Source organism: Acipenser ruthenus, chromosome 25, assembly GCF_902713425.1.
Source record: "Acipenser ruthenus chromosome 25, fAciRut3.2 maternal haplotype, whole genome shotgun sequence".
In the NCBI taxonomy this organism is placed as follows: Eukaryota; Metazoa; Chordata; class Actinopteri; order Acipenseriformes; family Acipenseridae; genus Acipenser; species Acipenser ruthenus.
In genome coordinates this window covers 22,777,690-22,800,182 of record NC_081213.1, presented here as the reverse complement: position 1 = coordinate 22,800,182, position 22,493 = coordinate 22,777,690, and the positions used below count along the sequence as shown (strand labels likewise).

At 37.2% G+C, this 22,493-nt stretch overlaps 1 protein-coding gene across 1 annotated transcript in view; it reads left to right on the top strand.

Moving 5' to 3' along the window:
* Nucleotides 1–351: 351 nt before the first annotated feature.
* LOC117413735 (mitochondrial S-adenosylmethionine carrier protein-like) overlaps nt 352–22,493 on the top strand; it is a 60,785-nt gene continuing 38,643 nt past the window's right edge. The window contains exons 1-5 of the mRNA XM_058999651.1: nt 352–518; nt 7,233–7,389; nt 10,291–10,400; nt 18,553–18,657; nt 19,066–19,113. Of these exons, the coding sequence (XP_058855634.1) occupies nt 486–518; nt 7,233–7,389; nt 10,291–10,400; nt 18,553–18,657; nt 19,066–19,113 (453 nt within the window). The 5' untranslated portion in view covers nt 352–485. The remainder of the gene's footprint in view (nt 519–7,232; nt 7,390–10,290; nt 10,401–18,552; nt 18,658–19,065; nt 19,114–22,493) is intronic.

The following is a 22,493-nucleotide window of genomic DNA, read 5'->3' as shown; positions in this document are numbered from 1 at the left end:
AGCCAAACACTGCAGGTTTAATTTGAAGACAAATAGTTAAAATTGTAGCGTATTTCAAAATATTTTCATACGTCATACGCAGTGCCTGTCTGAAATATATATATATATATATATATATATATATATATATATATATATATATATATATATATATATATATATATATATATATATATTTCAGACCAATTAAAATCCAGGGCATTAATATGAAACACAAAATAACTATAAGAAAATAAAACTATATATTAGACAACGATACAAGGTTAAATATGTATCCAACGATTCTGTACACACTGTCGCTCAGACCAACATTTGACAAGCCGTGAAAAAACAGAAACACGTGGAGTTGTTTGTATCCACTAACCCGGAAGTTCTATTCTGGGTCAAGGAAATATGGCTGCGCCCTTGACTAGCATGTCTTGTATCAGCTAAACAAACATCTTCTGATTTTGTCGCCTGGAACACTCGGCATCTGTTACAGGAAAATGCAGAAAAGAGAGTTTACAGCATCACTTCTGGTAAATATTATGTCTAAGCTTGAGTTTATGAGCCGCGTTAAGATTTAAATATTTTACAGGATATTTCCTAGCTTACACACAACATGGTAAAATGATGTGATTCAGTCTTGGCACACCATTTCAAAGAATTTGATTAATTGAGCCAGACGCTTTAATGCAGTAAAATGCAATAGTAGTATGATACTGCATATGACCGGTTATTTATAGTACTACGTACTTTTTGATAACTAATTAATTAGCTATGGTGTGTGGAGGAGATCTGTAAAATTCTGGACGTGACCTTTAGTTGTGTATAGTTTATTCCCCCCAGTATAGCCGTGTTAATTTAAAGTGTGATTTTAAACTTAACTTGAATCTGAACCAATGGATTAATATTGCATGCAACTGCTTTTGAAAGTCTGTTCTATTGAATGCTATATTTAGTATTTGTTGTGCATCTCCCAGAAGCACAAATTGATTGCAGACCTGTGTTACGTTTCTTTTTTTTTATTGTAATAAAATCGTAATTTCACCAGCAGGCTTTTAAAAATTAAACTGCCATCAAGATTGCTCAAGTCAGTTTTAATCAAAAGTGAAGCAGCACCATGTAATTAGTTACCCACTTGGTTTGTACAGTTGTTAAATTTGATCTGTCTTCCTTCAACTGGACATGAATGCTGATGTAGGTAGAAAAGTCTGGGATCGATTTATGCAAACCGGGTATATAGATTAAAAACGCAATTATCTTATTGATTCGTCTATTGCTTCAGTATAGGATGCATACTGAAACTGGCCTCTATATCAAGCTTGTCTTTTTAAGTACAATTCAGAGATACTTTTAGCATACTGTCACAGGTGTTGGGTATTTTGCGAACTTTTTAAAAAAAAAAATATTGGCCTAATACCTAAGGATAATTGCCTCTGAATTCATAGTGTGCTTATTATTATTATTATTATTTTATATCATGCTAGAAAGACCTACATCAAATTAATATCAAACTTATTTTAATTCTATTTGAGTCATAAGATATGTTGCAGTCTCAAAACAGGTTTGTAATCATCATCATCATCATCATCATCAGAAGCTGAAAGTAATAGCCATGCAACACAAAAAAAAAAAAAAATACTAGACTGACCTTGATTGCTATACAGTGTTTTTAATGTTGCTTGTTAGTAGAACATTTGTAATACATTTATTTTAAGGTGGGAGTAATATCAAATGCAAGATTTGATTAAAAAAAATGCATGTTTTAAATACAAATTGTATCTTCTGTAAGTTAAGCATAACTCGTTGCTTTTCACATGTTTATAAATGTTGAGGATCAAATGTGCCAGTTAGGAGCATATGCATATACAGACGTGCTCAAATTTGTTGGTACCCTTACAGCTCATTGAAATAATGCTTCATTCCTCCTGAAAAGTGATGAAATTAAAAGCTATTTTATCATGTATACTTGCATGCCTTTGGTATGTCATAGAATAAAGCAAAGAAGCTGTGAAAAGAGATGAATTATTGCTTATTCTACAAAGATATTCTAAAATGGCCTGGACACATTTGTTGGTACCCCTTAGAAAAGATAATAAATAATTGGATTATAGTGATATTTCAAACTAATTCGTTTCTTTAATGAGTATCACACATTTTCACTGTGCTGTTTGGTATCATTGTGTGCACCACACTGAACATGGACCAGAAAAAGCAAAGGAGAGAGTTGTCTGAGGAGATCAGAAAGAAAATAATAGACAAGCATGGTAAAGGTAAAGGCTACAAGACCATCTCCAAGCAGCTTGATGTTCCTGTGACAACAGTTGCAAATATTATTAAGAAGTTTAAGGTCCATGGAACTGTAGCCAACCTCCCTGGGCGTGGCCGCAAGAGGAAAATCGACCCCAGATTGAACAGAAGGATAGTGCGAATGGTAGAAAAAGAACCAAGGATAACTGCCAAAGAGATTACACCATGTAACAAATGTTTTATTTATTTTTTGTTCCTGGGTAGTAAGTGTTATTTCCTAATTGCTTATGCCTCAAAAGTATAGAAAATGGCTATTATTCCCCACAAACTTTGCTTTTGTGACCAGGACAGTGATATTTTGAAATTTACCTATTTTCCAGAACATTCCAGATAGATTCAGTGCTGAGTAAACTTGGAGTAACTTCTAGAACTTTCCAGTAATATAAATAGTAGTATAAATACAGGGGCCTTAAGCCCACCAGTTCAGTTTAGTTCCAGCTGCCTAAGTGGATACATATCTGCATTTTTCTGAGATGGCATCAAGAGGCTGCAAGCATCCGGCAGACGCATTTTGCTATGTCTACGGCCAATTTATCAAGACAAGAACGAAAAAGTACTCCGTGGAAGCATCTGCTAAGATGTGTGAGGCCTACAAGGCATATTTCGGCATGCCTGTCGGGGATCAAGACAAACCCTGGGCACCTCATTTCACCTGCGAGAAAAAAAACTCTGGAAGGTAAGATGGACAATTGTTGCTCGGAATTTTGTGTTATAAAATTTGTTAAAATTTTTAAAATTGTAAAAGTTTTTAATTTTAAAATGTTTTACAATTTTCAATGTTATTGAAAAAATATATCATATATGAAAAATGTTGCGAGAATCTCTTACACATTAGTCTTACACATGTATTTTTGTAGGATGGTACAGAGGGGAAAAGAGTGCCATGAAGTTCGCTATCCCAAGAATTTGGCGGGAACCCACTGACCACTCAAGCAACTGCTACTTCTGCATGGTGGACCCTTCCAAACGTCGGACTGGCAAGAATGCACCTGCTATCACGTATCCGGACCTTCCTTCATCCATCGCCCCGGTGCCACACTGCCATCAGCTCCCCGTACCCACTCCTCCAGAGAGAGAGCAGCCGTCTTTAGAAGAGAGCAGCAAGTCAGAGAGCGAGGAAGACGTTGTAGATCCAGATGACAATTTCAGAGGTGGAGCTGAGGAGAGAAACCCATTCTACCCCAACCAAAAAGACCTCAACGACTTGATTAGAGATCTTGGTCTCACCAAGTCCAATGCCGAACTTTTGACATCTAGGCTCAAGCAGTGGAACTTGTTGGATGAAAGTAAGTAAGCGTCACCAACCTTTTTCCAGCTTCTTCACCCGTCAAGATGGGCTCTGCTTCTGCCACAATGTGACCAGTCTGTTCGAGGCAATCGGAATCGCCTGTCACTGCACATCAAATTGGGCCTTATGAAACAATTTGTCAGAGCTCTAGATAAGGAGTCGGCAGCCTTCAAGTACCTTCAAGACTTCCCTAAGCTGCCTGAGGCAAAGGTCAAAGCCGGTGTCTTCGTCGGACCACAGATAAAGAAGATCCTGGAGTGCAATGAATTCCCCAAGAAGCTCACTAGTAAGGAGAAAGCGGCTTGGAACAGCTTTGTCGCAGTGGTTCGGGGCTTCCTGGGCAATCACAAGGCCGAAAACTATGTGGAGCTGGTTGAGACTCTGGTGAAGAACTACGGCACAATGGGCTGTAGGATGTCCCTCAAAGTCCATATCCTTGATGCTCATCTTGATAAATTCAAGGAGAACATGGGAGCGTACTCGGAGGAGCAAGGCGAGCGCTTCCACCAGGATATACTGGACTTTGAACGCCGCTACCAAGGACAGTATAACGAGAACATGATGGGAGACTACATTTGGGGGCTGATTCGTGAAAGTGATTTGCAGTATAATCGTAAATCTCGAAAAACTACTCACTTCTAAATCTTTTGTAGTCATTTTTGTATTACTTTCGTATAAATACATGTTAATTTGGATTCATATGTTGTTTTTTTCTGACTTTATGTGAACGAAAAGACACAAATTTGCGCGTTTTCTCATTGGAAATAGGTAAATTTCAAAATATCACTGTCCTGGTCACAAAAGCAAAGTTTGTCGGGAATAATAGCCATTTTCTATACTTTTGAGGCATAAGCAATTGGGAAATAACACTTACTACCCAGGAACAAAAATTGTGTAACATAGTGTTATTATTATTATTATTATTATTTATTTCTTAGCAGACGCCCTTATCCAGGGCGACTTACAATCGCAAGCAAATACATTTCAAGTGTTACAATACAAGTAATACAATAAGAGCAAGAAATACAATAATTTTTGTTCAAGTGTGACAAACCACAATTCAATAATACAGCAGATAATAGTGATAGTTACATCAGGATATGATTAAATAGTGATAGTTACATCAGGATATGATTAAGTACAAAATACTACAGGTTAAACACTTGGCAGATTACAATATTCTGAAGTACAGGATTAAATGCAGTAAAATAGGGGGCAGATAAGAGCAAAATAAAGCACATTCAAATGAAGGGTGATAGTGTCCCAGGATACAAGCTGAACTCCAAGGTGAAGGTACGTCAGTTTCTGATCGCACCATCCGTTGCTTTTTGAGCAAAAGTGGGCTCCATGGAAGACGACCCAGGAGGACTCCACTTTTGAAAGAAAAACATAAAAAAGCCAGACTGGAATTTGCTAAAATGCATATTGACAAGCCACAATCCTTCTGGGAGAATGTCCTTTGGACAGATGAGTCAAAACTGGAGCTTTTTGGCAAGTCACATCAGCTCTATGTTCACAGATGAAAAAATGAAGCTTTCAAAGTAAAGAACACCATACCTACAGTGAAACATGGAGGAGGCTCGGTTATGTTTTGGGGCTGCTTTGCTGCGCCTGGCACAGGGTGCCTTGAATCTGTGCAGGGCACAATGAAATCTCAAGACTATCAAGGCATTCTGGAGCGAAACGTACTGCCCAGTGTCAGAAAGCTCTGTCTCAGTCGCAGGTCACGGGTCCTCCAACAGGATAATGACCCAAAACACACAGCTAAAAGCACCCAAGAATGGATAAGAACAAAACATTGGACTATTCTGAAGTGGCCTTCTATGAGTCCTGATCTGAATCCTATCGAACATCTATGGAAAGAGCTGAAACTTGCAGTCTGGAGAAGGCACCCATCAAACCTGAGACAGCTGGAGCAGTTTGCTCAGGAAGAGTGGGCCAAATGACCTGTTAACAGGTGCAGAAGTCTCATTGAGAGCTACAGAAAACGTTTGATTGCAGTGATTGCCTCTAAAGGTTGTGCAACAAAATATTAGGTTAGCGGTCCCATCATTTTTGTCCATGCCATTTTCATTTGTTTTCTTATTTACAATATTATGTTGAATAAAAAATCAAAAGCAAAGTCTGATTTCTATTAAATATGGAATAAACAATGGTGGATGCTAATTACTTTTGTCAGTTTCAAGTTATTTCAGAGAAAATTGTGCATTCTTCGTTTTTTGTGGAGGGGTACCAACAAATTTGAGCACGTCTGTAGTATTGATATAATTTTAAGATACAAAAAATTCCTGACAATAGCAAAAACAGTAATATTTGAAAATACACACTTTTGGCTATATTTTCAAAACTAGTATCCTGTATATTCAGTCTATAATCGATAGATAGATAGAATAATAGATGGGCTTCAGTTAGTTACAGGAAAATAGGTCGAGTAATTTATAAACTGTCACAGAAACCCGAGATGGGAATTATTTTCCAGCAAATCACTGAAGAGGCCCATCTATTATTTTTTTTTTATAATACATGGACACCCTTTTGATACTAATATTAAAGAAGACAAGGTTCAGTAGTACATTTGGGTTGTTTTAAACGTAATGTTTCAGTGCTGTACAGACATTCTGTGTCGTTATCTGTTAGTGCTTCAACTTTATTTGGATGATTGCCTTTACCTTGTTTTAATTTCCCGTTCCTCTCCAATTTCTCTGATACAAATGTACCAGCATTACATCATTTTATTTTATTTGATTTTTTTGTATTCTCATTTTGTTGATGATTAATGAACATTTCTGTACTGTGGGTGTTGTCGAGTGATTGAAAATGAGACATTTTGTGTTTGAATTGAAAGTGATGGTCTTGAGGAGTCAAATGGGTCAAAGTTCAAGTATATTTTCTTCTAGAGGAATTATCACTTTTTTTCGAATGGCTCAGGATGCAAATATAGCCTTCATCCGTGTGTGTGTGTGTGTGTGTGTGTGTGTGTGTGTGTGTCTATATATATATATATATATATATATATATATATATATATATATATATATATATATATATATAAATAAAAAACTGAATATATAAAAAACTGAATATATAAAAAATTCAAAATCTAGCATGAACTACTGTACTACTATTATGGCTTCCAGTAGACCTTTGTGATAGTTTCAGGTGATGCAAAACTTATGGCCATAGCTGTAATTCACTTTTTTAATGGGTTTAATTTTGAACCTCTATGATAAAGATGGAACCCCCTGGTAATACAAACCTCTCAGTTCTCTAATTTGAGAGAGTTAAAATTGGTCCAGTAATGGTATGAATGAGGCACAATGCACAAATTGCCTTCTGATGCCATTATGTTTGTTCACTGATAATATATTTTCATACAGAGATATAGTAACATCTCACATGGGATACAGTAACATCTCACATGGGACCCTAGTCTATAGCATTTGTATAACATGGCATTAACAGCAGATCTTTGTATAACTGTGAACCAACTTCAGTTGTACAGAGTAAGAGCCAGGTTTGTACTAAGCATGCCTAAAACTGCAGCGTTAGGGGTTTCTCTAGGTTCTTGTGTCAGGTGGGGAATAGTAACGGTACATGATGAGTGTTTGACCTATACTGGCGTATAATATTGTCCTTCCAATGTTGTTTCAAGGCAGGTGGCTCTGCAGGGATGTGTGTGGACCTGGCACTATTCCCTCTGGACACCATTAAAACACGGCTCCAGACTCCCCAGGGGTTTTACAAGGCAGGTGGTTTCCGGGGAATCTATGCCGGCGTTCCCTCTGCTGCTGTTGGATCTTTTCCTAATGGTGAGGTGCCTGGGACTTTGGGTATTGGGTTTACGATATTGTATGAAGACCAGAATTAGAAAAGGACTGGATCAGGGCTGTCGTTTCAGCAGAACTAAACTGATTTCTCCTGGCTAGAATTCATGTACAAATATATGATGACATGAAAAAGAAAAAAAAAAAAACCTTTTCAGACAACTCACTAGTTCTAGATCTGTGAAAAGTGACATTTATTTTAATTAGGCCTATATGTGAGTCATGGGAGAAGTCGCTATCTAAAAACAGACCATCGTCATCATCAGAAGCTGAAAGTAATAGTCATGCAACACAAAGAGAACAAAGAGGAAAAAAATGCTAGGATGGCCTTGATTGCTATAGTTTTTAAAGTTGCGAGTTTATAGAACATTTTGATTACATTTATTATTTAAGGTGGGAGTAATGTCAAATGCAAGACTTGATAAAGAATGTGTATTTTCAATATATAGTAACATACTTTGTCCTTCATGATGTTATGCAGTATTTATTGTTTTTTTGTTTTCTTTTACATTTGCTTTAAAAGGTTGAAGGTCAGATGTGACAGTTAGAAGTATAACCCAGATCCCTGTGACCCACCTCGGGATGTGGGTCGACACGCTTTGAACCGGGTTGAGCGAGACAAAATACTTAACGGCCGTTCGTGAGCCGATGCAATAACAAACAGTCACGTCTGCGTGAAGGTTTCATTTCCCCAAGGAACGTTTCTGTTTATTCTGTTTAGCCATGTTTTGGTTGATTGAGACACACTGAGCCAGATTGCAGCAGGGATGAAGAAACATTTGCTCTGATCAACATTTGGGCTGACGGTTCAGTCCAGAGAAGCTTGGATTGAAGCGTCTGTAACAAGCTGCTTCAGGGACATTGATACACGCGTTGTGTACTTGTGTCTGTCACCCAGGTCAACCTTGCTTTATCAAAATCAGTGTGAAATCACGTACCCAACCCGCATGACACCGGGTCCTGCCCGGGTAGGTTCTGACCCGGGTAGATCATGCCAGTATGAAGGGGCTTAAGATACTTTACATCCTTAATATTTGTAAAACAGTAATACATAAATAACATTTTCTTTTGGAAATAGATTGTATACAATACTGCATTGTTCTGTAGATGAGTTGATAAGTTATTATGATAAGAAAATAGGACTACCTCACAGGGGCCTGAATGTGCATAGTGTGTGTTTAATTATGTGTAAAACATGCAATAAAACTGCAATGCAACCTGAGACTGTTAGCACTGGGAATTGACCTAAATATTGGGATAAACAGCAGTTCCCTGCTATATTCGAATGAGCAGTCTTGAAACAGAGGTGACCTTTATTGTTCCAAATTGCGACACAACATGAGCACAAAACTGAGCAGAAACAAACACATCAGTATCTGGTAGCTTGGCCTTTTGCATCATGCAGGGCCTGAACCCATACAGGCATGGAATCAATGATGAGTTTTGACCGCAGTTCATTCGCATTGGCAAGTAGTGGTAAAATTTTTCCACGATTGTCAATCGAGGTGTTCCCAGACAGGTTTGATGGAGTTCATGTTGGGACTCTGAGGAGTCCAGGGAAGAAGCTGCAGCCACCTCTTCTCTTCCAGGTGCTGGTGATTCTGGACGTACAGCATGTTGGTCTGTTTTCCTGCAGATAGTGCAATGTAAACTGCTAAACCCCTTGGCGGTACAATGGTATGAGGTGGTTCTGAAGGATTGCAATGTAACATGCTTCGTTGAGACTTCTCTTAATGAACACCAAGTCAGTCTTTCCAAGGCTTTGTCGTGGGGTGAAATGGACCTGACAAACAAGTGCTCGTTGGGCACGGTTTGTGACTGTTGTTGGGCGGCCAGGCCGACATTTTCATTCAAAAGTCTCAAGATCTCTGGCAATCTGTAAAAGGTGAAACAGCACACGCCCTTACTCTCCAAGGCATGTTGTATACCTCTTCTGAGCTGCACCATGCAGACGGCTGATATTTATACCATGGCTCTGGAGGTATTGTGGTTATTTTGGATGATTCCACTATTTTTGGGGATTGCTCGTTATGACTGGGCACTGCAGTAAGTGTGCGCGGATACTTCTTAATAAAGTCATACTGTACCAGGGAATAGATCATTAAATTGACCTTGGAATCATTTTGATAAGGACAACTCTTTTGCATCAGTTTAGTCGTCTCATTGGTTGACCTAAAGAAGGCTATGTCATGGGATCGAAACATGTGATTAAACTGTGCATGGACATCTCATGCAAGAAGTTATAATAATTTATTTCTTAGCAGACGCCCTTATCCAGGGCGACTTACAAGATATCACATTATTTTTACATACAATTACCCATTTATACAGTTGGGTTTTTACTGGAGCAATCTAGGTAAAGTACCTTGCTCAAGGGTACAGCAGCAGTGTCCCCACTGGGGATTGAACCCATGACCCTCCGGTCAAGAGTCCAGAGCCCTAACCACTACTCCACACTGCTTCCCTTCCACATGCTGTAAATGTACAGCAGCTCCCAGTGACCTACTTTTTCACAGCACTGACACCTGATTGGTTGAGCTATTAAGGGTATATTTTGAAAAGCACTTGCATTTTGTTTCTATGCATGGGGATTTGTCATACTTTTCCACAAGCTGTAGGTGGTGACTGGACCTTTCATGATAATGACACCAGTAATGTGTCACTTTAATCCTTGGCCAGGGATTCAGGTTGTTGACATTCATTGTTTTGTAGTCATCATCTTGAAACTCAACATACAAAGATCTTTTACTTGGTCTGGGTGACAGTTTCTACTCACCCACGCTTTTGTGTCCATGCAAGAATATGCTTAAGCTGTGCCAGCAGGTTAATTAATTACTGTAATTGTAACTAATTGGTCCTAAACAGAACGGTTCTGCTTCATTTCAGCGGCTGCATTTTTTGTCACCTATGAATATATGAAGGCCCTGCTTGGCAGTTCTTCATCTCCATACATGGCACCAGTTAAACACATGGCAGCGGCATCCCTCGGAGAAATAGTAAGTTATATATTTACCAGCGAAAGCTAAAGAATTTACACGTTTATATGTTAAGGTTACAGACAAACAGTCAAAGATTAAAATATGTTTGGCTAATATTTTCAAAGCAGCTGGGTAAATAATGTTAGAACCCAAGTGCCTAATATTTTCCAAGCAGCTGGGTACATAATGTCTCATTACTTTCTATTGACTTAGCTGGGGTCTTATTCCAAAAGCAGCTACCATTAGTTTGTCCCCAGGGGTAGTGCTAGAATGTTTTTTTTTTTTTCTTCATGGTGTTTCCACAGTGCATATTTGTGTCCTATCTAATCTCAGAATACATATTATTTTAAATGTAAATGTGTATGTGTATGAGTTAGGAATGACTATGTATTATTACAGTTCACTTTTTATCAAAGATTATTTTAATTGATCTTTATATTTTGATACAGCTGGTCTGATGTTAAAATATTTTTGAGCATTGATTTTCTATTTGTGTAAGTCATTTAAAGCACATTTGATTGAGTTGCACACCTTCTATGCAGTATCCATAATACATAATTGTGTTTCTTTAAAAAAACAAACAAAAAAAAACAGGAAAACAGGTTCAAAACAAGAAACGGGACCCTGCAGCTGTTGCCGCTAATTGTCTTTCAAGTTTGTAATGTAAAACAAATGTACAAATAATCATTGTGAGTCTTCCCATGGTTACATGACTGAAGAATCAAAGGAGCATTCATCACACTGTCCTGCAGAAGCCTTAGTAAGCAGGATTTTGTTTTAGATGTTCCAGATGTACAGGGTGACTCTCTCACATCACCCAGCAGCTGTGTCTGTTGATGACTTCCAAGAATGCTGATACTTAGGGACTTGGTTCAATCCAGACAGACCCATATGTTGGGAAGGCATTCAAAAACACTAGCTGATATTTAGACACCTGGACACGCAACATTTCAGAATATTTAAGGTAGTTTTGAAATGTTGTATTAATAACCCCAGAACATTTAGAAATACGGTAGATATTCTTGAAATCTATCTTCCACAACTATTAAACAGTCAATAGTGCTGAATTAAGAAAGACACTCAGTAAATTAAATGACTCAAGGTCTTTTTCAGTGTCTTCAAATGTTTGAATGGTTTGGGATTCATCCACCCCCGACTGATAAAATGTGAATAGTCTCTCAATGGTCACATTAAGAGAAGTGTGTGTGTGTCTGTGCTGATTATAACTTATTTTTTGTAACAAAAGTACCCTTTTCAATGTAATAAAAGGAACATTTTTATGAAATTCCCCCTTGTAAAAAACAAAAGGAAAAAAATCTCACCTCGCATTTATGATTATTCTTTTAAATATTAAAATATAGTTTTCTTTTTGTTTAATAAATGTAATGCTATTGTATGGCATCATCAGCCTAATGGTTTTTGAAAACCTGTGAAATGCAGTGATATTGTTTCCTAAAAACCCAAGTTTTTCATTTCATTTCTAAATTGACAATAAATTGGACCACAGCAGAAAGTGGTGATTCTTCTAACACCCCGGGTACGGAGATTACACACACTGACAGGGACTAGATTTGATCTGTAACTATCTGTTATATGGCTGAGGTTTGCTGCTTTCAAAAACCATATTGGGAATACAGATTGCTGCATTTCCATTGACATATAATGGAATTCTCTGTTCACAGCAACTTAACACTTTCCTCAGGCCAATGTTTTAAAATGAAACGCTGAAACTGAGTATTAGCTCCTGTGTTGTTAAGTCTTTGTATTCAAGAGATGTTCTAAGCAAAAAACAACAACTGAGCCTATCGTCTTGGTAGACCAGAAAGCTAACAATGCTCTTTTTAGATGTTTCTCAACCTGTTTACCTGTATAAATCAGTCTCTAAACAAAACAGAACAATATACTATAACTGTTTAGTTGTTGCACTGACACTAAGAGTCAGTTTTATGAACTTCACATTAATATAAGCAATTAATTAGTGAATTAAGTAATGTCTATTCATTTTTCGTATTGCTTTTTTGTGTGAGGTTTTTGCTGAAACTTAAAAAAACTGCAGCACATGCTAATGAAGCCCCTGCACCTCCTTTTAGCCTTGTAAAGAGGTGTAAGGACATCCGTCAACTTCATGAACATGAAGAGGGGACCAGAACACCTGCAGTGAAAACCTTGCAGATTACCAATGATCATAGCATTTGCAGAGGTCGTCTTGTCTTCTGTTTGTGATGTTGAATGATGGGGCTTCTCGTTAACGCAGCTTTCGCTTATCATTTGGTAAATACACCGTCGCTGGTTTCACAGACTCTGACTAGCACTAATTGTGGTCTACCTAAAGTTACTCAGAATACCTAGTAGTCTTAGTCTATATGTGTTGATTAATTCAGAGGAAAGCTATTAAAAAAAACCAAACAGACTGCACTGCTGTCTCACTAGTTTTTGAATGGTCCTTCTGATACACAAATGGTTTGATGCACTTGAAAAGTGTTTAAATCTTTCATTTATTTTTGCCCTACGCTGCACAGGCAGGTTTTTGCATTCTATTTTTACCTAAACTCAGTGTTTCATTGTAAAGTAATGCACTTGGACATTGGACATCTAGCAGTGTAACAAAGGTAGTCTAGCACGTCAATAGGATCCACTTTGGGAGTGTGTTCTGGTTAATGGGCTTTCTGACAACTGTTTTGCTTTTTATGGCAAAATCAATGCGAGGGGGGTTAAATCTGCGGCCTTTCAACTTCCCGTCGCTTCATTAATAAAAGGTATATGTATGAAAACAGAAAGGTCCCATTTCATCATCCTTGCCACTGGAATAAGAACATTGTTTTGAAAACTCGAGTATCTATGAAAAATGGAGAAGTTGATGTCTGGTGGCGGTATCAAACAGGTTGTTACCCAGACATTATGTCAGATTTATCTTCATTACCATTCATTCGACGTTTTCTTTGAAAGCTCATTTGTCACGTTGAAGGAAAGGTTTTCTTGCATTTATAAACCTGGTCTCCCTGGGGATGTACTAGAAAATACAGTGTGACATGACAAGGTAGGGCAATTGGCAGCTGCTTAACTTGGCATGGCAAATAATCCATGAATTTCAACTGCGAAAAGGTGGCTTGAAATGATTTATTGTGCATTGCTAACTAAGCCATGGTATTCCTTTTAGCACTCTGTACACAATGTGTTCTGATTGAAATCTATAGCAGTTAAATTTGAATTACCATATGCATGCCTTTGCCTGGCATTGCTCTTTAGACTGCCAGAGGGGTACTTTATTCTGTATCTAGATTTGCCAGTTTTCAGGCATGTTGGCTAGTCTCATAAGCTGGCTTGTTAGACAAAGTGGCTTGAATGGTGTTTTTTGGATACTGGTATAGACATTCTTTTCTTTTAAGAACCAGATTTGTGTGTTCATAGAATTTCTGCAATAGAAATGACAAAATAATTATTTAAAATGACTTCTGTTACACAGTTTCTCATTCAGCACAGGCACTACAAAAATAGAAGACCATTATGGGAAAATAACTTTGCGGAATATTATGTTACATTAAAAAGATACCCCTTTGCCAGGTTGACATAATTATAAGCATACATTTGTGTGGCACATATATAATATATATATATATATATATATATATATATATATATATATATATATATATATATATATATATATAACAATAGATCATTTTGAGGGGACACATTTTACCATATTGATTTATTTTAAGATATGACTATTTTTTATATACTATTAAATTAACCAGCAATTCCAAATTCGGCAAACTCTGCTAAAGTTATGCCTGTGTTTTTCTTCAGTATCACTTTTTTTTTTAATTGATAGAAAAAATTAAACCAAGTTTGCTCTATACCCTTGCTTACTGTGCTTGAGTTTTGCAAGTTCCCATGCATTACATATTTGCATGAATAACCCTGCCAATATGACTCTTGCCTAGATGACTTTTTGTTAGGGTTGACCCTGACCAAGAGCCCTTTCTTACACTGGTGTGTTATTCGTCAGTTGGTTGCTGTCATTAATATTTACAGCACAACACAGACGAAAAGTGTGGTCTGATCAAAAGGATGCTATAATTAAGGCTACAGCTGTAAATTGCTTGTAAATGAAGATTAATTGACTCAGAAATCTAAAAAGACACTGCCAACAAATGCATCATTCAGTTACAGGCTGGACCTGCAGTAGCAGATTAGAAGCTGTCAACCCCCCACCCACACAGTCCTCTGAAACTGCAAAAAAAAACCAATGAAAAACAGCAATGTGAAAAGGGCTGCTAAAATCTGTGTATCAGATACTCAAGTGTCTCAAATTCTTATACTGTATACTTTTATGTCTTGGTAGATGTCCCATTTATTTATTCAATAATATGTCTGAAATTGTTTTGTGTTGTATTTCCACACAAGCAGCCTCTTAATCTTTTTGTGAGTGCTCTAGAATTGTAAATGTTTTCTCAGTAATTTCCAGGAAATATAAATTGCATTTTAAGTAGTTTTTACGCATGCTGCTTATCAGAGTGCAAGAAGGTTTCCGAGTAGAATATAAAAGCAGGGTTGATTTGACCACAAGATGGCAGTATTGCTACATGTCAAAGAAACCACCGACTTTTGGCTGTATCTTGTCGGATATCAATAACTAAACTGCCCGCATGTTTCAACAAAAGTCTGTAAATTGACATTTTGTAGATGCTGTTAAATTATTGTTTTTAAAAGTCTATTTAATGTTGTTTTTCTTGTACAAAGGGGTATGAATCCCTATAAAATATAAATATATATATAAAAAAATCTGGTTTTGAAATACAGATTGAGTGTAAAGTACTACAGTATATATAAAATACAACCCCCACACAAACACACTTTCGCACACGCAAAAAGAGAATGTTTTGTAAGCTGAGTTAAATGGCATGTGACATAACAGACCTCGCACAGTACCGTCTAATGGCTCATTATAGGCACTATAGCAGCAATGTAACTGCTAAGCTGCCTTTGTATTGCATGATGAAGCTCCACTAACCTAACCTAAAGAAAGTTGCATTGGAGGATCCAGTAGATGGCGCCTTGTTATGTTTGACATAAAGCAGTAATCTGTTTGCAGAATTCCACACTAGGAAAATATGTATGTATTTTTAGAAGTTACCCTGTAGTGATGGTGTGGTGTGTTAGTGCAGGTACAGTCAACCAGTATTCATGGTCCATTTAAATATATATATATATATATATATATATATATATATATATATATATATATATATATATATATATATATAATTCATTCAAGTGCCTGAAGGCTTTTATATTTCATAAGACCACTTGTATAAACCAGGTTTGACTATGTTTCAATTACCAAAATGAATTTCCAAACAGATGATTATAAACCTATTATTTTTAAATTTGAATGAAATTGGTTTGGCATTCCCCCTGTTGCTTGCTTGCTGGCTGGCTGGCTTGCTTGTTGAAGTTCTGTCTGATTATATTGTATCTTGAGATGCAAGCCTGCCCTCGCATGCAGAGTCTCTGGATGCAATTTCTGAACAGTCTCTGAAATTATAATTTGTAGCAGAACGCTCCTCAGACAGGTTGGAGTATAATATTGAAATTCTTTTTTTATGCACTGATGCTCTCTTCAAGCAGGAGCAAACGCTCATCTTTATGCTTGAAATTGTCTGTGAATTTGATCAGATGTCTAATGAAGTGCTTTCTAGCTAGACTGGCCTTATAATGACTTTGCAAGCTGGGGGATGAAAGAGAGGATTTGCAAACTACTCTGAACATACAGAGAATTTGGGGATACCTATGTTCTAAGCATATCAATGGAAAATTGGGAAACCACACATTTTGGAGTGAAACAAACTTGTATTCAAAAAGAATAAAAAAATAACTCTTAAAAACCTCTTAACTAGACCCATGATGGACAGGGTTGTTTTTAGTAGATATTCACAGTGGTTTAGGCACACTTTTTTTTTTTTTTTTCCAAAACTGACACATAAATGGTTAATGATACCATAATGTGCATGCACTATCAAATGAGTCATCAGCAAACCAAAAAATAGGGACTTCCCTTTTGTGCAATTTTAATAATTTTACCATAGATTACACATTATTTTATGAACAATACTAAATGGGTTTTCAGCAACAGGAAGTAGAAGCATATTATTATTATTTGTTTATTTAGCAGACACCTTTATCCAATGCAATTTACAAAGACTAGGTTGTGTGAACTATGCATCAGCTGCGGAGTCACTTATAACAACATCTCACCCGAAAGACGGAGCACAAGGAGGTTAAGTAACTTGCTCAGGGTCACACAATGAGTGATCCGGGATTTGAACCGGGGACCTCCTGGTTACAAGTCCTTTTCTTTAACCACCGGACCACACAGCCTCCTGAGGCTACATCTGAGACTACTTACTTTGGTCATGCTTGCTGTAATACTGGATTCAATATTGGCTTCATCTTTTTTTCAACTACCTGACGCACAAACTTGTGTGACAGAAACATTTCAAACCTTGCATACCTTTTGTAGTAAATACAAATGCCAACCACCTGTCTTGGCTTGACATTCAAACCCCTGTTGCACAGCTACATTGTGGCAAATGTATATGCATTGAGCGTCCGACGAAGTGGATTTGAAGAGTAGTCCCTAGGATGACATTGCTTTCATTTCTCTTTCTTGTTGTACAATAACAATATTGCTGTTTTGTTCCTGCTCACCGAAGGATACCCCCCCACCTGCCCCCGTAGTTTTGATTCAAATCCGAGAAAGATCAAAGTTATTATGAAACAAAAATGTAAGGCACTCGGAGAATCAGAAGGAAATTGCTAGCCGTGGCACTTTGTGCCTCCTCGCTTGCTGAGATTGTGGCGCTGTGGAAGTCAGGAGGCCACGCTGGGTTCTTTGTACCCTCTCGGCTGGGGAGATTGCTTTTCATTTGCCTGACTCTTTAACGCTTCCTTTCTGCCACCTTATTAATACAGAATAAAAAAAAGGCTACCGTAAGGACATAAGGTGTTATGAAGCATGAATTGCTATAAATATTAATGCCAAACTTCAATAGTTGACAATTCATATTTTGTTGACATATTGGGGTCGTGTGTTATTTGTGACTCCTTGAATTGAAGTGGGCATGAAATTTTGCCTCTTTATAAATGACTTTTTATAGCCGAGCTAGTCTATTATGCTCTTACAATGGTGTGACGTGTTCATGTTTGGTTTATAAAGAGAACATTTCCCTCTTCTACAGGCTAGCTCCGGAATAGCAAGTGCTTATCAAACTAAATGGCCTGCTTGCCTACAATAAATTACTCTTGTGAGCTAGTTAACACACTTGACTTATTTGTTAACATGAAAGTGTCATGGTTCATTTTAGTAATGTAAAGGCTGTTCACTATGTGATGCAATGTGACAGTATCTCAGTTTATTGGAATCAAATGACAAATGTAGCTAATATTAGGTTCAAATGTGGCTCATTTTTATTGTAGTCAGACAATACAAAGTTTACAGACCTTTGCCTCTGCCTGTGCAGTAGGATGGCTTGCCCTGTCAATCTCTCCCCAAGTCTTTGTAAGAATAGCCGGCACACACTGGAAATGTTGTGCCTTTCCCTCTGGAAGTTGTGATTTAAAGTGGCAATTGCTTTTAAGGATTCACACATTCACATGACTTGTCTCTTGAGAGTTTGTCAGCCTACAGCTATGGCCAGAGGTTTTGCATCACCCTTTAGAGTGATCTAATTTTGCTTCATGAAGTTGAATGAAACCTGCTAAATAATGTTATGTTAACATAGCTGTAGGTACTGCACTGTATCATAGGCTGTCTGGTTCCTGTTAGCTATAATTGTACACTACTCTTAACCCAGCCAGTATTTTGCTTAGTTGACTGTTATAGTAAATTATGTTGAGCTTAACGTGTGTTTCAACCTGTACAAAACAATTTCCAATTGATGCCTGTCTCAAGTGCAGTTTGTATTTCAAACTGCCTTTATACTTTATAATCTTCTTCAGAAAGTAACTTGTCATTAGCATAGGCCTGGTTTAAATAAAAACTCTGTAATTTGATTTGTGCTGTTTTGATTTTATTAAATTGATGTGACTTGGCCTGCTTCGCTGTCGTGCCAGGACACCATTGTTAATAAATGATTTGTTTATCACTTCTGTTTTTTTTTTTTTTCAGATAGCATGTCTTATACGGGTTCCTACAGAGGTTATAAAGCAGAGAACACAAGCCTGCCCGTCGTCCAGCACGTACCAAGTTCTTCTTGTCACTCTGAGGGAGGAGGTAGGAACACAACATTAAAAATGAGTGCTGGCATTGGGCAGGGGCTTGTGGGTTTGATCACCACGTGGCAAGTCAAATAAATACCAATTCTTTACTGATATGCAATTCATTATTTAGTTTATTATAATGTATTATTTTATAGTATTTTTACCTTTGATAACACTGTACACTGGTGCACCATGCGTAATAGGATAAACATGTAATTCTAATGTATTTGTAATATTTTTGAATACCTCTGTCTGGTACCTCTGGGCACCCCGTGCTGTAACTTGATTTGAACTCTGTGGATGATCGAGTGTGTTATTTTACTGTAAAATATACATTTAAACAATGCCTTGTTAACTTATGATGATTTCTGATCTTGAGTTATTTTATATTTTGAATGTATCTTTTTTATCTTGATTTCAGGGTTTTCTGGGATTATACCGAGGTTATAAAAGCACAGTATTCAGAGAGGTAGGACGTGCTATGAATTATTGATAATTACTCAGTTTGCAGCCAAACATATAATTACATTTATTTGTATGCTGTTTCTGGGTTTTCTAATCATGTGATGACAAATATTAACACTGCTTTCATTTGCCAACATTGTCGTCTTCTGTTATTTAAGATAAATCTAGCAAGTGTAAAGGAGATTAATTCTGTGTTTTCAGGATTTTCACAAAAGTTATTTGTATGAAGGTGACACTGTAATCAAACCCTCCACCACTCTATCCTGTACTTATTTTCTGGCTCACGAAACAGATGTTATTCACGCAAATTCCATCTGGACACAGGAAAAAAAAAAGGGCAACAAGCCTTTTTGATTTCTCCAAGGGGTTGAGAATAAATGAATAAATTTCAAACCTACGGAATACCGATTCTGCATACTAACCGATAGATAAAACACACAGTTACAAATGAATAGGATTCTCTTTAGGATTCATTTTGACATAATGTCAGGACGGTAATTAATTTTCTGGACACTATCTTAGCATGGGATGTGACCCTGTCGAGATAACTTTGTTTACTCGAGATGGCAGTGCTCCGCAGGAAATTTAATTGGGGTCTTTTCCATTATGTATATTCATTAACGAACCTTCAAAACTGATTTCTGATTAAATATTTCTTGTTTTGGAGCGCTGGCCCATAAAATGAGAACATATTATTGACAAATGGAATGCTGTTTCTTTCCAAAATGAAACAACTCACAAGTGACCTTCTAGCTTGTCCTTTTTAAAGAAGATAGGTTTGTCCTTGCAATGCTGTGCTTTACTGTACTGACAAACATGCCAGTTCTGTCTCTGGTGCATTGCTTGAGTGGTAAAGAGACATCATTTATCATTGCAAGAAACAATCACTGTTCCATGTCAACTCCTGCCTCTCAACCATTACAAACCATGGCATATTTGTACATAGATTATGAACCCCCCTCTGTCTTAGAACCTAGAACTTGGAAGAATTACACACATTTTCTACACACATGCTTTGTAAAGACTGACGGGTGAGTAGTTTCTTCAGTATTGGTTGAGTTGACAGGAATGGCCCATATGATGAATACTGTGGTTCAAGCCTCATTTCAAAACTGTTGAACTACAATATTCATTTCAAGCCTAATACTAACTGCCTTAGTTATGCCTGCCGGAATGTATGGATCAAGACTAATATAGAGATATACTTTATGTTGCAATGAAAGAACCCCAGCGGTGCTGAGCAAAAATCCTTGATTCAGTTGTAATCCCCAGTTCTGATCACAAGATGCCGAAGTTAGCTTGGCAATGATACACTGGTACCAAATATGAGGAAGTTGGTAAATACTGTACATATTTGTTGAGTTAATGGTGAAGATTTAAAAGAGGTTACCATTTCAGCATAGTATATAATATTCTTAATGTATTCATGTAGAAAAATACAATTGTTCATGTGGTTGGATGGCTCTTTGTCTGGAGGATAAAGGTTAAAAAACATGTCACTATATCTCAATGCTGCAATCGTCTATGAACCCATAATCTTTATAACAAAAAAATCAGTGTAAATGGTAAGAGAGCTACTGTACTAATATTTTTCAACCATTTTCTTTAGTTCAACTTGTTTCTCATAAATAAATACTACTACTGTATTAGCTCTCTTGAAATAGCTACAACCGCCTCCCTGGCATGGAAACGTCCCAATAAGTTATAGTGACACACAAGACGACACCAGTTGGCATTAATTATTATTATTATTATTATTATTTATTTCTTAGCAGACGCCCTTATCCAGGGCGACTTACAATTGTAAGCAAATACATTTCAAGTATCACAGTACAAGTAATAATACAATTAAGAGCAAGATAAATACAATAACTTTGGTTCAAGCAAGTACAAGTGTGACAAAATACAATTCAGTAATACAGCAGATAACAGTGTCAGTGATAGTTACATCAGGATATGATTAAATACAAAATACTACAGATTAAACACTTGGCAGATTACAGTACTCTGAAGTACAGGATTAAGTGCAGTAAAATAGGGGGCAGATAAGAGCAAGTAAAGCGCATTTAAGGAATGGTGATAAGTGTCCCAGGGGAAAAACAGAGGAGTTCTACCGGTGCTGTCTAAAGAGGTGAGTCTTAAGGAGGCGCCGGAATGTGGTCAGGGACTGGGCAGTCCTGACATCTGTAGGAAGGTCATTCCACCACTGCGGAGCGAGGGTGTGAGTCGGAACAGACCTGGACAATCTGATCTGGTGAAACCATTCCAACCCCCGCCCTGGAATGTGTTCTGTATGCAGCTCGACAAACAGTTACAAATGTTCAAACCTGCAGGTACTACAGATTCTGTATTTTAGTATTACAGAAATAAATGAAAGACAGTCCTTGCAATACTGGCAAAAAACAATTAACCCAGCTTTGAATTACGATGATCTGTGCTGTATAACAGAAATGTTTATAATATTACATACAATATCTGTAGTATTTGGGTATATATAATTTATATTTATAGCTGCTTCTGAATAACACTGGGAGCCATTATGCTAGAACAGAAATCAAGCAAACTGATTTTGCGGAAAGGCTAAAACCTGTTCCTGTTACACTACGTAGAAGCAAAACACTTCCCAGTCTGGCCTTTAGTTTGTGGTAGGGAGTATGTGGCAAAATACAACAAGCTGTATTTATTTACAGATTGTTTACACTTGACTAACAGTAGCTTCATTCATTAGACACCTGTTTTATAATAATGTGTATTGCTTATTTTACTGGCTTGGGATGAATAAAATGCTCAACAAACATTCCTCTCATTTGATTATCGCAAGTACTGTGTAGTAGGTATGTTCTACTTTCCTGCACGTTTTTTAGCACACAGCCCATGTAAGCTAAGGACTATTTTTCTTTTTTTAAACTCAAAAATGTTGAGACTTCCCTTAACGGAGCTTCAAGCTTTAAAATGTGGTATGCATATTGATGCTGCACACCAACAGGGAGCAAAACCCGAAAGGAGGACCCTGTTGTGAAAAGATACTTGGCAAATATTGTATTTTTTATTCATGTGTTCAGAAAAGCGTATAAACCATGTGTGAGCAATTTGTGTGTACAGTATGTATGCAGTTTCACACTGCTGACCACCTGCTATCAGTCATGCAGAACACTATCCCATCTAAAGAACAGAGTTGCAAAAGCATGGGTCACATACAGCCATTCATGGTATATAAATACTTTATACAGTATACTGAAGTAGTCTTGTTGTTTTACATATTTTTACAGATTGAACTATGCATGCATGGTTAGATGTTTGGTTTGCATAACCTTGGTACACAAATGGCTCTGTATTAATTGTGTTAGACACAGGTTTAATTTATTACAGTACGTTTGTATCCAA